Genomic DNA, 16940 nt, shown 5'->3' with positions numbered 1-16940 from the left:
TTCCCGGTAGGGTGCTGAATTAACCCTTTCAGGCTCAGAACGAATACATATCAATATAAATATGAGCAAATTTTTAAGAGAATTTTATGATTTTTTTTATTTGAAAAATTAATTTAAAAAAAACTTAATTATGTAAAATCAGTTTGAAAAGAATAAAATATTTAATCAATTTGAATTTGTATTTTTTACTTTGTTTGAAATTCTTATTTCCACTACTTGAGACGCTATAATGCAAGAAAATGGTTTATTTCCTCATAAAAAATCAAATTGATTTGGTTAAGCGGGTTAACCCATTAAGGGTCATTATTTTCCTACTCTAATCTTGTAAAAAAAAATGTTTCAATATATTTTTTTATGTTTCATTCTCGTTGCAAGGAAATAAATAAATTTATTTCCCAAACTTTAGCCATTAGCCGCATTATAAAAATAATATTTTCTTATAAATTGTATTAACCCTTTCGTGTTTTTTTTTGGGTCATACGTAGACCTAAACGTGAAACATTTCATTTTACCATTTTTTTATGAATTCAATTGTTTTTCTTAGTTAGAAATACATGAAATTCACGCTGAAGAAGTCGAAGAAGTTGTTCCTGTAAAATCTCCTCTGAATGCATTCATAGAATAAATATCGTGATAAAAAAGCGCATGTTTCAATGTTTTTATGTTTCACGTTGAACGCGAAAGGGTTAATAGATTTAATTTTCATAGTGAACGAATTTAAATCTTCTAAATAATATATACTAAAATTTGTATAATTGTTAGAAAAAAAATCAATTAATCTTTTAGCAGAAGATTAATATTTAACCTTTTCGCGTCCATATGAAACATGAAATCTTTTACTATTGGGTTGTCCAATATTTATCCGGATTTTTAACCTAACATTTTTACCATTACATTCAATGGGAGTGAATGAGACAGAAAAACAAAATTCTACTGAATTTATGTAAATATCTTTGGTTAGAAATCCGTGTAAATATTGGACAAACCGATACAAATTTTATCCTATGAGTGCTATGAGGTAGCTAATATTTCACGTTTGTATCAGCGTTTTGATCCAAAGAACGCGAAAAGGGCTAAATTTTATAAGAAACACAAAAATATAATGTTTTTCATACTTAAAAATGTATCAAATGGCTGCAAAAGGGTTAATGAAAAATCTGTATTGCCACGAAACACTGATGAAACATTATCATCCCCCTTATAAAATTCATGAAACATAAAATTTGAATTAAACGGAAATTCATATTAATTAACCCTTTAGCGTCCAACGTGAAACATAAAAACATTGAAACATGCGCTCTTTTATCGCGATTTTTATTCTATGAATTTTTTTAGAGGACTTTTCTCAGTCAGAACGTCTTCTTTGGCCCCTTATGCGTGAATTTGATGCATTTGTAACATGGAAAAACAATCACATTCATAAATAATTGAAAAAATAAAATGTTTCACGTTTGGGTCAGCGTATGACCTAAAAAAACGTTAAAGGGTTAAAGGGAAAGAATGGGTAATAAAGCAAAATCTAATAAAATCTTTTTTTTTTCTACCAAATCCTTATCATCATGAATATATTCTAACAGATAAAAAAAGGAAGAAGGAAAGAAAGAAAAAAAACAGATGAAAGAAACCCTTAAAAGGCAAAAAGCAAAATTCGCTTAATGCTCCTGGGACGGCGGGGGAGGAGAAAATTGCGAATACATCAAATATACATGAATTTCGCAAAACTTTACCTGCATCCTAATGAGATCCCTCCCCCAAAAATTTGCAGAAGGAGACGGAGGCAAAAGTCTCTTCATTCACCATCACCTGAAAATTTTCCCCACTTCCGGCTCCTAAATGAGAAAGTCCGTAAAACTCGTAGAACTTTAATTAAAATTATACTCACTAAAAATCATCTCTTATATGTCTTGTGGCATTATGTAGAGAAAATATTTGCCACGTAATGCATTGAATTTAGCTGCAAGATGGATTTTCTCTCTGCGCCCGAAGGAGGAAAAGTTTTCTGTTGTGGGAAAATCTTTCGGAAAATTGCAAAACATCTTTCTTTCTTTCTTCTTTTTTTTGCTTTTAATGTAAATATATTTTCTCTCACACACATTTTTCATTTTTTTCTTTACATAGCACACACACAAATATTTCTTTTTTTTTAATGACTTTAGGAGAGAGGGGGTGTGTAACTAAAGAGGGTGAATTGGGATGAAAATTTTCTCATTTTGAGAGATTTTTCTTAAAGTAATGATTTTGTGCCATTAAATGGTGTACCACTAACTACTGCTTTAGTTTCCTGAATTCTCTTCAATTTCTAACTAATTCTAATAATTAATATACATTTTAAATTGCAAAATTTTATTTTTTTTAGAAACATTTTTTCTTCTTTTTTTGAAAAACCATCTCAAACACAGAGTGTAGCAATTGAACTGATTGATGCATTTGCTGTGATTCTTTTATTCATTCATTCATTCATTTATTCATTTTCATTCCTACAATTTTTACATGTTTCATGCACTATTCACAAATTCAATTTGATCCAAGTTACATCAACTTATGTAGAATTTTCGGAAGATTACTCCACACCTAGTCGATAGACTGTTTGGGTGGAGGGAAGATCCTGTCGGAGATGTTGGTGCACGGGAAGTTCCGCTATCGCAGGCGCTGGCTGCTAGCATTGGCACTTTTTCGCCGTTGATGATCCACAGTGCAGATCCATATTTAGCGTTGTCCCTCCGCCTACAGATGGCACTGGTGATCTTGGCTCCGATCCATATAGGAAGTTCCGCAAACACAGGCACTGACTGCTAGCAGCTGCACATTTTTCGCTGGTGGACCGGCATAACTATGGACATTGGTGGTTACTGTTGTCCCTCCGCCTTACAGATGGCACTGATGTTGATGTTGGGTCCATCTCGTAGTTGCACAAATCGTCCGAGCAGGAAAGGAATAGCTGTGGAGTAGAAAGGAAAGAAAGGGAAGGAAGCACTAGGCCAGAAAACGGCAAACCGCTGCGGGAATCGAACCCACAACCCCAGCGATGAGTGGCATTGAGTGGCGCTTTAACTCTCTTTGCCACCGGGGCTTAATTATACGCTTATTTCTTAAAAAGTATTTGTAAAAGAGAATAAAATTAAAATAATGTAAAAAAAAACAGACTGTTCCCGCTATTTCGGGACAGAAAATTATTTTTCTCAAAAAAATCTTTGTTTAAATATTTCAATGTTTTCCTATTTTTCAAATTCACTGTAAGACCCTTAGAGCATATGGAGTCATCATTACTTGAAAAATGTATGGGATTTGACGTTTCAAATTGGCGACTGCAGAAATAAAGAAGAAGAATTTTTTTCGCGGGAATTTTTTTTTTTGCTTTATTGTTCTTCCTGCAGCTTTTCAGCAGTATTTTTTAAGGGGGGTCTCTTTTGAGAGCTGGTGAAATTCAATGTTTTTATTTTTCTTAAGGTTTTTCTTAAACTTGGTTTTCAAATGTTGGTCACATTTGAAGACTTATTATTAAAGAATAAGAAAATCACTTTCCGCCATCTTAGGTACGACGCCATCTTGAGATTTTCTTCAAAACACAAAGGTAGGTTTTTCTCAGGATCTACTGGATGGATTTTGATGGGGTAAAAAGCAAATGAAAGAGGAAATACCAATGCAGATTTTGATGTACCAGAACTTTGAATTTCCATCCTGGGGCTGAGAAAAGTGGAAAAATGTAACTTTTGGTCAGATATTTTTGACGTTTTTCCACTTTTCTCAGCCCCAGAATGGAAATTCAAAATTCTGGTACATCAAAATCTGCATTGGTATTTCCTCTTTCATTTGCTTTTTACCCCATCAAAATCCATCCAGTAGATCCTGAGAAAAACCTACCTTTGTGTTTTAAGGCAGTTCTGTGGAAAAGACGGAAAATCACAAGATGGCGTCGCACCTAAGATGGCGAAAAATGATTTTCATACACTTCAATAATTAGGCTACAAATGTAACCAACATTGGAAAACCAGGTTTAAGAAAAACCCCCAAAAATTTCAACATTAAATATGTGTAAATTCTAACAATTTTCCCAAGAGACCCCCCTTAAGTGAAGATGAAGTGTTCAGTACCTGGGTGCTCGTCTGGCTACAAAAAATGGGCCCGAAATGTTTCCTTCCATGGGTAAGTGAGTGATTTCCTTTAAACGCCTATTTCTCAGGCCCCACGCCTAATTTTGGAACCATCTTTGCACCAAATGGACAGCCAATGTTGTCTACTTTGGCGAAAATATGTTCATTTTGATCAAAAAAGGCTTTAAATTAGGAAAAAAGTTGAATAAAAATTTCCTATTGTGTTTTTCCTCCCCGAGAGTGCTTTATTTTTTACGCGTATTTTACACGGGATGGACAAGAAATTGCAGCGTATCCAGATCCAATACACGGAATAAAGAATATCAGGAATACGCTTGGAGACCGGAAGATTCTACTTGATGGAAATGGAGGGGTGATACGCTGGCAGATATTTAAAGATTTGACAGAGTTGCAAGAAGAGGAGGAGCTACATTTCCGTCTTCAGAAAATGAAGGTCAAGCTTGCCACGCAGATTTTCGGTAATTCAATTGCAAATGCACTTGAATGCCTTCAAAATGAAGCCCCGGAATACGTGCAGTTTCAAAATTGTGATGCGACCATCAATTTTGTCCGAATAATCAACGATGCCCTGGATATTACTAACAGTATACAGACAATGGGCTTGATTCAGCGACCAAGAAACCCTTGAAATCTTTGAATTTTGTACTGAAATTTCAAGATTTCAAGCGAATTTCAAGGGTTTCTTGGTCGCTGAATAAGGCCCAATATTAAACTTTTATACAATCTTACACAACAATTTTGAGATGACCCAATAGAATTCACGTAAATCTTTTTTTAATGGCATGCAAGTATTCTAAGGGGAAAGACAGATAAATTTGCCTCTCATTTTTTTTAAACATGAGTTCAGAAAAAAAAACTTTCGACATTGTTTTTTTTTTTAATTTCGGTACGACGTGGCAAAACCTTAACAGCATTCACAGAGGGTGGATATCTGTAGAAATTGAAGAAGATTCCCAACAAACACCTTGCAACTTTAACTTTGGAAACTCTGAAGCAACGTTGCAAGAGAGTTTACTTCTTAGTTGCTAAAGTTGCGAATATGGTTGCATGGAAAACGATGCAGTATACTTTATCGCGATGTTGCCAAAGTTGCAAGATTTTCTTTATTATTTCAATAACATGAAAAATTTAAGTGTTTTTGCATTCTAAAGTCTTTTCTACAACTTCTCAAAGAATAATTTACCTAAAAACACACTAAAATCTCAATTTTAAGCAAAATAATTAACTTTGAAAAAATCACTTAGAAAATAGTTGCAGGAAAGTATATATCAACGTTGCGCTAGTTGCAAAAAAATATCGAAAAAGAACAAATTTTCCTTGAAATTGAAGTTTTTTTGGACTCTAAATGAGTTTTATGCATTATTTATCCCTAAAATAATTATTTTTTATTGATAATTTATCAAAAATTGTTAATTTTATTAAATATAATTTATTTAGTTGCTTAAACGTTGCATCAGGGTATGATGGCGCAACCCAAGCACGTTTTGTGCCTATGTTGCGCCTTTCACCGCAAGGGGCGCGTCTGTCGCGAGAAATAACCCAAAACAGACAGAGAGTGGAATAGAAAAAAATGAGTCTGTCTCTTTCATTTATGTTTACAAACAGCAAAACTAGCGCCGCCCTGGTGGGTTGCTACCGAATCATTTTACAACGTTGTTGCAAAGGTTGCTGCATCGTTGCCTCAGAGTTGCAAAAAATGTCTAACATGGCCGACGGCATAAAAAAGTTGATTTTTATTTCATTATTCCGAGCAATTGGGAGCCCAAAATGATGTGGGAAGGCTTTCTTAGGGATAGTTGGGTGCATTACTTGTGTTTAAATAATTAATTAAAAAAAATTAAATTTTTGACCCCTAAAAAAAAATAATTTTCGGTAAAAAAAATTAAGAAAATTGAGATGGGAGCATCATTTAAGTTCCTTTGAGGCGATTTCATGACGGTAGAACCGCATGGCATATTTTTTTTCATTTGGAAAAAATCTAAAAACTCTATTATTAAATAATATAAATTATCCAGTAGAGTTTGTCATTTATTATGATGGGAATATGGACGCCATATGATTATTATGGGCGTGTACCATATTTCCCTCCATTTATGACAGCGGAATGTTTTGAAATATTTTTTGAAACATTTTTGTTTCAAAAAACTTTAGTTGCGAGACGGTATACGGGAAAGGATATTTCAGAGTTTTGCAACGTTGAGGCAACTAGTTGCGGCAACGCAGATATCTATTGACCATCTACTTCGAGGCAACGCAGATATATACCGTTAGACATGGTTGCATTGTAGTAAATGTAACTCCGCGCAACGTTTAGGCAACTATCAATGGTTTGTTGGGTTGCTTGTGTGAAAGGAGTCTTTACGGATAGATGGGGTTGCTGGGAAAACCATTAATTCAGGTTATAAGTTATACTGATTTAGCTTAGATTATGCTGAAAAAAAAAATGATTGTAGGATTAAAGTTTGTACCCGCCAATGGCATAACCCCATATTGCCGGCATTCCCCTATTTTCCGAGACAGAATACACTCTATATCGGTCTCCTCTCTAGGGCCGGGCCCTCTAGTGGTGGAATACATAGCGGGCCGCTAAGTGATTAGAGTTCAGTTCTTGGTGGGACGTGGAAGGGTGAACACGCGTTTGTGAAATGCTCGTCGGCTCAGGGGCGTTTCCACCACTAGATGACCGGAAAGCGGGAACTGACTCCAGCCCAAAGCACTTCTGAGAATATTTCCCTTACACGATCACTATGAAAAACATCCGCAATTTCTTAAAATTGATATTTTCCTTCAATTTCTCAATGATCTTTTCTTTTTTAAGCTTTGTAGAGTTTTCGCAAGACCAACATGGATCTCTTGATTTTTTTAAACCCCTTTGAAATTTTAGGCTTCCCAGAGAAATTTACTAAAAAGCCCTTAAAAGTGTTATGAACCTAACTTCCACAGAAATACTTCCTTTTCTCTTTATTTTGGAAGTTAGGTTCATAACACTTAGGGCTTGTTGATTTCTAAGAATGTTTAGTTATATATTTTTTTTAAAGATTTTTTATGTTTTCAGATCCGGTTTAAAGCTTTAACCAGAAAAACAATTTTAACAACACTAAAATGTGTTTTTGGGTTATACTATGCGTGAATCTTCAAAGACACGTTAATGAAATTAATTCGGAAGCAGTTTTGTAAAAGATTATTTTCCGAACTCCATCAGTAACTCAGATTTACAAAACATCTCTCCCGATATTCTATATACCATCAAAAGGAGTAAAATATTGATGAAAATAAATAAATTAATAAAATTCAATCAATTCAATTGCTTAACAATGTGTTTGAGGTAAAGGAAATAATTTTTTTTTAAAATCATTTTTGGTGCAAGTTTGATTGGCCTAAAACTATCCTAAATGCATTTAGATATAATTTTTTACACTATAACCTTTCATCCCTTAACCCTTTTTCCCCTTTTTTTTTTGCTAAATCTGTACACGCAGTAAAAGATTTTCCCTAAGTGTGTGCATTGTCTATAAACGGAATATTTCTTTAAGCTACGAGAGAAGAATTTTTTTTTGTGAAAGCTACATTACCAAAGAACATCCTTCACGGCAGGGGGTGTGTAACTATCCCTGGAACACGTGGACGTCATCACTGGTGAATCCTGCACCAGCGAGATGTGTAATGGCGGCGTCATTGAACGGTGGTGGTCCGCATACGCAGCAAAACGTAATGGCGGAGGTTGGAGAGGTGCGAGATGCCAAATCCGTGGCAATTTCATCAGAAATCCTCCCTCGTTCACCACCCCATGTGCCCTTTGGCTCCGACAGAATGTGCCGCACAGAAAATCTACAAGAAGCGAGAAAAAATGATGGGAAGGTGTGCGATAAAAGTAAATTTGAAATGGACACGCAGTGGGATTCCTTGTGAGCACCTCAGAGAGTTCCCATAAAAATAAAAAAAAAAGATATGAGGACCCCCATTAGGAATTTTTCCATTAGACTTTCATTGATATTGTTTGGCAATTTTGGAGGAATATTTTCACATCCTTTTTTATGGTTGGTACTTAATGGATTTATTTTTAGCATGCCTCTCCTGACAAATATTTTTTTAATGTAGTCTCTTTTGATGCTTTTAAATTGTAAATCAAAACGTCGCCGAAAGCATCAAGACGCTTTACAACCAATTAACGATTCTGAAACAGAAAACTCAATTCAAGAAAACATTTTTATTAAGGCTATAGTTAAAAAATAATAGGCTTTAATAGTTTGTTAAACACTCTCATTCCAATAAAAGGAATTTATTATATTCCTTAATGAATAAGCAAATGTTAATGAAGGTCTGTAATATCTTTTCCTAGTAATTTTTTTAACATGAAATTCTAGGTTAAAAAATGAAGAAAAATTAATCCTAAAAACTGTCTTACATTGTTGATCATTTTGTAAAGCGATAATGAAAAGAAAAAGTCAACTAATAAATTTTACCGGATCAACATGGATCCTTTGAATTTTTTTTAAAAAATGCTTTAGAAAAAAATTGAAATATCGAGAGGACTAAATTGTAAAAACGGTTAAGTTTATTCCATGTTTGAATACAACTTAACCGTTTTTATAATTTAGCCCTGATGTCACATTATCATATTATTAAGAAAAGAACTGCCAAAAAAAAGCTAAGTATCCTCAATTCTAGGAAAGTTCAAGGAAATTTTTAAATAATTTCTGTTTAATTAAGATTTATAAATAAAAAAAACCAATAAATTAATAATTTTTACCGGATCAACATGGATCCTTTGAATTTTTTTAAAATTTTCTTTATGTTTAGAATAAAAAATAATGTTTTCAATATCTAAAGGGGATAAATTGTAAAAACGGATAAGTTTGTTTTCTTAGACCTAGAACAGACTTATCCGTTTTTACAATTTAGCCCCAAACTATTAATATACCCATTGATGAAGAGGTCTTTTATGGACATTTATCCATTACTAAGATGAGTCTGAATAACTCTTGTCCTAAATAATAAGAACCTCAAAGAATAAATTTAAGTTAATCTAAGGAATAACTTTCGTTTTAAATTAAAGAAAAAATAAAAACTTTTACCGGATCAACATGGATCCCTTGAGTTTTTTTTTAAAATCTTTTTTTGTGGTTTAGAACGAAAGATTGCAATATTGAGGGAAACAAATTGTAAAAACAGATAAGTTATATCCCATATTGCGCATCAATTTGGAGGCGTAAAATTTTTGTGTGGATACTATTTCGACTTAACCAAAAATGGTCAAGTTGTATTTAACTTAACTTATTTAGCCCTGATGTTCTACATCAATAAAAAGAAAAGAACTGTTCCTCCTCCCCTTCTGTGCCACGAGTTGCATGCTGTGATGCGTTTTTTTTTTCTTTTTAAGTAAAAAGTGAATTAATTAAGTGAAGAAAGCCGGAAAAAAGTTGCGAAAAGGTAAGTCAACTACATTCTAATAAAATATTTTAGAGAAAATTATAAAAAAAAACTAAGAAAAAGTGAACAAAAAGCCACGGCGTCACGTGGAAGCGCCCCAAAATCATCTTTAGTCAAAAAATTCCAAAATGGAATCATCCCCTAAAATTTATTTTACCAAAAGTCCAATAAGAAGCTACGTCACGTGGAGGTGCCCCAATATTATTCTTAATTTAGTCTAGTATATGGTTGAGTGTAAGCTCCTTTGGGAAGTCCGTCAGTTAGGAAGAAAAAATGAAGATTTCCTCAACACAATTTATACAAAGATTTTTGTTTAAGCGATTTTTTTTTATTTTTGAGTTTTATTTGAGTAGGACGCTTTATCCTTTCGGAATCATCACGCCAAATCAAGTAGTTGATATTCCATATATTACATGCCAAAGTCAATTGTCAGTTATTTTTTAGGTTAGTTTTCTTTGTGTTTGTGTTTGGTACAGCCCGAAAAAATCCCCCTAGAATCCCGAAAAAAGAACCATAAGAGGTGTTGTTCTTACACAGAAAATAAAAGTTCGTAGAATTGTTCGTCAAATTTCTTGAAAAGTTCGTAACTCCAATGCTTTTACATGGGAAAATTCACCTCCAGGTTCGTAAAATGGGGTTAACCTCCCTGGGAGTGAGACCCCATTATACGAACCTGGAGGTGAATTTTCTCATGTAAAAGTATTGGAGTTACGAACCTTTCACGAAATTTGATGAACAATGCTACGAACTTTTATTTTCTGTGTATGTATGTATTCTCAAAGAATTCCGAAAGACAAAGAATGTTCTATTCACCTCTATTAGGGAGCAGCCCGTCAAGTTTCAACAAAAAAATAATATTTTAACAATATAGACTGACCTTAAATAATATTTTCTTGAAAATATTAAATAAGAATTTCATTACATCCTTGCAAAAGAAAATATCGATTTACTTCATAAATATAATTATCTTTCTCCAATTTCTCCAATTTCTTGGCGGAAATATTCTGATCTTTCTCCTTTGTTTAACTAGAAAATAATCATGCAATCAAAACCAAATGTTCTTTGAGTGCAATTTCAAGCATCTCATTTGTATAGAAAACTTTTAACAAAAAGCGAGCCTGCATGAGAAAAGTTTGAAGAATGTTTTGTCAACAATTCTCCCTTCTTTTTAAGGACTTTCTCTGTACAATTTAGTAAAATGGTGGATGATCTTTTTTCTTGAGAAACTTCTACTTGAAATAACTTCTCGGAGTTCCTTCTGCGAGAGAGACCCTTCAATTCAGACGTACGTTGAAGAGGAATTGAAAATTGACGTGAAAATAAAATGTTTCCCACAGTGAGAGGAGTTGTTTGTAATGGCATAGAAAAGATAAAACTTCCACATTCTCTTCTCATTTTAAAGGGAAAATCAAATGCAAAATATTACCTCACATCTCACGCTGAGTTATATTTCCTTTATTCTGTACAAAAACTCTACTTCCTTCATGCTGATTTTAGCCAAAATTATCCATCAGAAGTTTATGAATAAATTTTCCAACAAATATTTCTTATTATTTAAAGAATAAATGTTCAGGAAATAAATTTTGTGTGTTGAAATTAAAAAAAAAAAGTTTTTAGGTTGAATATTGGAGTTTTTCTTTGTAGAACGTAGAAAATCGAGATATTTTCCCAGCTGAATGGACAAATAAATAAAATCCGTCTACTAAATTTAGATTAAGTGCAGACAAACGCTCTTACAGACGTTCTTAAGACTTTCCTGCTTCTAAAAAAACTGAATGTTCTTACAATTAGTATGGTAAGGTTGTGAAATTTGGCACTTTTAATAACTTTTTGACTTTTCTTTAGCCGAGACACATTATGTGCTATAAAACGTGAGAAATTTTGTAATGATTAATGTTAAAAAAAAATAACTTTGAGAGTTGAACAAACATTTATTTGAATTCTAACTTTTTTCTGTAAAAAATTGTTTAATTTGACAGATCTGAAAAAATACATATATAGTATACCTTTTCACTCCTCATAGCTAAGACACATTTTTATGCCATAAAACAAATGAAAAATCGCATCCAAAATTTTTTTCTCGCCAAAATCAATCGCTTTAATCACTCCTAAAAATCCATTAAATGGGAACTCCCCTTGAAATTTTTCAATTTTCCATTCATCCCCCCAACCCTTATACTTCGCAAGAGGGTAGAAAAAGAAAATTGAAAAGAATTGTTGAGAAATAAATAAATAAATTGACTTACCTCGTATCCTTATTGGCAATTGCCTCCAATTTCCCGCGGCACCAGATGTCCTCTTCAGTTCGGTTAAAGTACAGCAACTTTAAAAGTTCTCTACGGGTTGGAGTTCAGCGGGAGGGTGGGTGAAGGATTACGAGAAAAGAATTGAAATGGAAGAATTAGCTTCGTCACATTCTGTTGTGGACATTTTTGTTCGCCCACACACTGGGTAAGGAGGTTTGTACGGAAGAAGGAGAATTTCTTTCTCATTCTTCGCTTCAACAACACACAGAGTGAGAGAAACTTACATTCTGTTGTTGCTCCTTTCGAGGAGATAGTCAATAATCCCCAAGATGGGTGTTATGCCACTCCCAGCTGCCAAAAGGGCAATCCTGCAGTGATTCTTGAGGCGGTACAAGGCAAAATTTCCACGTGGCTGTGACACCCTGAATGCAGATCCTGCTGAGGTGCTACTTGTCAGGGACTTGGATACAATGCCACTAGTGTAGCTCTTCACGAGCAATGCTAGGCAACTTCCGGGACATGGCACGGGTAAATAGAGTCCTGGCACAGGGGTGTAGCTTCGTGTTGCTTCACCAGTACCTAATACAGAAAGCGCGGCAGAGAGAGGAAGGGAGTGAGATCGATTGAAAAGGTCGCGTTGTGAGAGATGATTGTGGATTTTATGCACGTTTCTGCATATTTTATGACATTTTTTGCATTTTTTATTCTATTCTGGTTTTCTCGTTTCGTTTTTCCTCTCATTCTTTTCATTTTCAATCGATTTATTCTTTCGAAAACAGTACCAGATGAAAGGAATACTTAAAATGTTTGAATTAAAGTCTCAGAAAGAATTATTTCAACAAGTTTTAAAGTCTAAAGAAAGGGCCTGATTGACTAAAAAAAAAGAAACTTCGGGGTCTGAAGATCAATTTAAGAATTAAAGTAAAGAAACAAAAAGATTAAATATCTAAAGAATAATTTTCAGGTCTATATTCTAAAATTTCAGAACTTGAAAGTTCCTAATTGAAAATTAAAAAAAAGGGTTAAAGAAAGACTTTCAGGATTAAATATTGAAACTTTAAAAACCGAAAATGGCTTAAAGTTCTGAATATCAATTTTTAGATTCTAAATACATATTTTAGGTGTCATAATAAGGCATTTTTGAACTTTAAACTAACTTGAGGAGAAATGAAAAATTTTGGTCCTGAATGTGAAATAGAGCTTATAAAAATTTGATGTTTATGATTTTAGGAAACATTTTGGGGTTTGAATTTTTAAATTAATTTATCGAAAATATGAAATAATAAGATCAATTCTGTAATATAAAATCTTTTAAAAGCAATAAAAAATAAAAGATTTCTATTATTTTCTTTTCAAAATTTCAGAAATAAAAACTATTTAAGAATTTCAAAAGAAAACTTTACAAAATAAAAGTTTTAAAACTTTGATTTCAATGAGAATTAAAAAAATAATATCAGAGTCTGAAGTGAAAATTTGTGAAAACAAAATAATAATTCTGATCTTTAAAGATTAAATATTGGAAAATTTAAAAAAAATCTGATCTCAATATTAGATTTTAAAGTCTGAATTCACGAAGTTTGAATAAAAATTTTACAGAAAGATGAAAAATTTTTAAAGTTTGAATTAAGAATTTAGTGGTCTATGTACATTTAGGGGTCTCAATACAAATTTTCGAACTTTCAAAGATTTTTTTTAACCAATTTGGAACTTTTAGGAGTTTAAAATAAATTTCAGAATTTCTTAAAAATCTTTAGCAGAAAAATTATTAATTAAAATGATTTGTTCCCTAATTTTCTGCGTCTTTCTTTCTTATTTCAGTTATTTCATTAAAGAACTTTTCAAATAAATTCATCTTAATTATTTTTTTTAATAAAATTAATTTAAAAATAAAATAAGAACTCACCTTGAACACGAACTGTGACACTAATATGATACCCAATTGGTTGAACTTGAAGGAGTTTCCTTTTGGGCCGTAGGACAATTGCGTAGGAATCATGATTGAATTTGTGGCACGTTATTGCATCATATTCTTTCGGTTCGACATCCCCACCACCCCTCTTTCGCTCCATTGTCCCGTAGGTGGTCCAAAGAGCTGGTTGGGCCTTCCGGAAGATCAGCTCAACCTTCCCCGATTCAAGGGCAATGCGTGTCACGCACGGCCATTGAACTTCATGAGCAAATTTCAGGTGATACGTGAAAGTTTGCCGTTCAACTATTACCCGAACTTCCGTATCGACATCAGTGAGTTGCTCCACCGTCAAGCCCGGATTGCAGAGGGATTTCGTGTAGAAGATAATGGTGAGATCTGAGGTCTTCTGAATCCAATCGAAGCGTGGCTGAATGTCCGGCGTTTTCTCCGGTGTTGGGGGGGCCGTGGGTGTGGGTGTTGGTGTGAGGGATATGCTAAAGGGGAGACGGAATCCCCCATTATTGGCCGATGTGGGGGATTGGGTTTTATTGCTTTGCCCCGACGGAAAGTCCAAACCGTCCAAATTCAACGTAGCCACATTCCTCAGGGGACCAATATAGCATTTTCCCAGCAATTGCTCATAGTTCACCCATGCGTGCACCTCTTCAAACAACTTGGTAGCATCCTTCCCAACGCCACGCATCAATTCATCAGATCCTACCCAACAAATATATATGAGAGGAATTCTTCACTTTATGCTACCAAAAACCATGTTCTTGAGAAGTGAGGAGGAACTAATAATTCAATTTTCTTCATGCTCTCATCCTCAATAGTCTTCTTCTTATTACATACATAACATCAAGGGGTGTTTAACTGAATAAAAATAGGAAGAGTACTAAATTCTTGCCAAAGAGTGTAATTCAATTTAGTACTTTAAGGGCTTAAATTTAGTACTTTTTTTCCATTGTATTCAGTTTACTTTTTTAGCTAGAATTTACTATGTTTTTGGATAGAATTTAGTAAATTTTCGACTGGAATTTAGTACCTGAATTTAGTACATTTAGTAATTTTTTTAAATTGTTTATTTTTTGTTAATTATATTCAATGTAAAAAGAAAACAGTTGTAATAATATTTATAATAATTGAATTTAGTACTTTTTCGGCTTGAGTTTATTACTTCGGCTAAATAATATTTTTTGAAAATTCAATCTTAAGAAGTAAATTCAATAATTAAAAGTACTAAATTTAAACCGAATAAGTACTGAATTTAAGTCTAAAAAGTACTAAATTTAAGTCTAAAAAGTACTAAAAAAATTCAATCCTGAGAAGTACTTAAAAAACTCTAAATTCAAACCGAGAAAGTAGTAAATTCAATCCGAATTAAAATGAGAATATTCAGTTCATAAGCAGCCAAAATATTCGGCAGATAAACACCCCTTGCATAACATATACATAAATATATATTGCATGGAAAGTTGTGGTGGACATGATGGAGAATTTTCTTTCACATCAGTCCAATCAAAAAGGAAAATTGGCACACTGAACCATCATACGGTCTTTTTGCCAGAGAATAATTCCAGGAAAATTTTTGCTCATGGAAACTTTCACGTTCAATCAATAAAATTTTATTGAAAGGGACTCATATATATTGTACATGTACATATAGTTTCCAGTAAAGAAAATGCTGACATTTTTCTTTATTGATTGAAAAAAAAACACCGGAAAAATATTTCAAAGAAATCTTCAAAAAATATAATTGAAAGAAAAATGTTTTGTGAAAAGTTTGTTAATTTTTGTCATTTTTCTATTTTAATAAATTTTTATTTTGTATCGTTTTTTGCCAGAATTTAGGACTGTTTTGTAGCATGAAGAAATTAAGAAACTTCCCAATGAAGTTCGAAGATTTAAATCAATCAATTGCAAAATAACGAAACAAACTTACCTCCGGGATGGAAATCCATGTAACGCGTAACATTGTAGACTTTTCCGCGAATTGCAATCCACGCATCGCCCTTCTTGCAGTGCTTGGCCAATTCTGCGTGACTCACGGGGCTCACGACACCCTTCGTGCCCGCTAAATCACAGCCAGAACTCCCAAGGCGGATCCAATCCATGAGCGAATGCCCCGGTTTGAGGGCACATTTGTTTCTTGGATTTCCTGCAAAAGAAAAAAAATTGATTCTCTCAACATCTGTTTGAGATTCTAATTCAGATTTACGATGGAGATTCTTGAATAATTCTTGTTATTTTTAGTTGAGTGTGATTTTCGCGAAATTTCCATTTTTTCACATTTTATTACGGAGCAAGCACTTTTGCAACCGTACACTTTGCCTTCTAAATCTGATCTGCCATTTTTGCCGCCAAATCCTTACTTTTTCCCCACATTCTCTATTTTCACCACTCGAGTTCACCACTTCGAATGCGCGCCAATTTGAAATATTATTTTATTTCATAAGTTTTCCGAACAGTGATAACATTAAAAAAATAACTGTTACTCAAATTTTGGCTCAATTTTAACCTTTCTCTGCATATTGAATGTACCAAAATCACCACATAAAGGAAAAGATTAATGGTTTTTCCTGTAAATTGAAAATCCATCATGTGATTGGATATAAAATATTGAATTTCAAATTTAATTCATCATCCACGCGCGTGTCAGGGGACTTTCATCAGTAAACTTTTGCTGGTGAAAATATTGAATTTGTGAAGAAAGGAAAAACACGCAAAGTTTACCTTTTATACATTCTTCTTGCACTCTCTCTCTCTCACAGAAAAACCTCTCAAACTGTGATGCGGGGGAGGTAATTCGTTGTGTGATAATGGTTTGAAAATTTTTCCTCTTCACCCACCGCGTGAATAAACTTCCCTTTCAGTGTGGGCAAGACGATGATGATGATGGGAAGAATATTGTTGATGTGCGAAGGGGATGGTGGGATGGATGATAATTGGATTTCGATGGAAATTTGTGAGAAAATTGAGACGCGCCGAGTATTGCCGCAGCAATTGCGTGGAAAAAAGAGAAATCTCACTCATCCGCAGATCAAATAATTTCAACCGCACAACTTCCAAAACGAAGGAAAATGTTCTTGAGGAGGGAGTGGAAGTGGGAGGGGAAAAGTTGATAATTCTTTTTTTTTTCTTTTTCTTTTCAACTTCAACGTCGGTTGAATTGCAATTGAGTTGAGCATTTAAGAGGAAAGTTTTCTGCCACCAAACATTTTTTTGTTGAGGTTTCTCTTCGTC

The 16940-nt window shown here is 33.6% G+C and overlaps 1 protein-coding gene across 4 annotated transcripts in view; it reads right to left on the bottom strand.

Annotated features, from left to right (window-relative positions):
* Positions 1-6916: 6916 nt before the first annotated feature.
* LOC129795190 (cytochrome b5 reductase 4) overlaps positions 6917-16940 on the bottom strand; it is a 64772-nt gene continuing 54748 nt past the window's right edge. For all 4 annotated transcript variants that reach the window (XM_055836273.1, XM_055836275.1, XM_055836274.1 and 1 more), the window contains 5 exons: positions 15640-15855; positions 13692-14414; positions 12073-12367; positions 11789-11878; positions 6917-7940 (listed from right to left, as the gene is read on the bottom strand). In XM_055836273.1, coding sequence (XP_055692248.1) covers positions 7718-7940; positions 11789-11878; positions 12073-12367; positions 13692-14414; positions 15640-15855 — 1547 coding nt within the window. In that variant the 3' untranslated portion in view covers positions 6917-7717. The remainder of the gene's footprint in view (positions 7941-11788; positions 11879-12072; positions 12368-13691; positions 14415-15639; positions 15856-16940) is intronic.

Source organism: Lutzomyia longipalpis, chromosome 4, assembly GCF_024334085.1.
Source record: "Lutzomyia longipalpis isolate SR_M1_2022 chromosome 4, ASM2433408v1".
Taxonomy (NCBI): domain Eukaryota; kingdom Metazoa; phylum Arthropoda; class Insecta; order Diptera; family Psychodidae; genus Lutzomyia; species Lutzomyia longipalpis.
The sequence above is the reverse complement of the archived record's forward strand: the minus strand, read 5'-3'. Positions and strand labels throughout refer to the sequence as shown.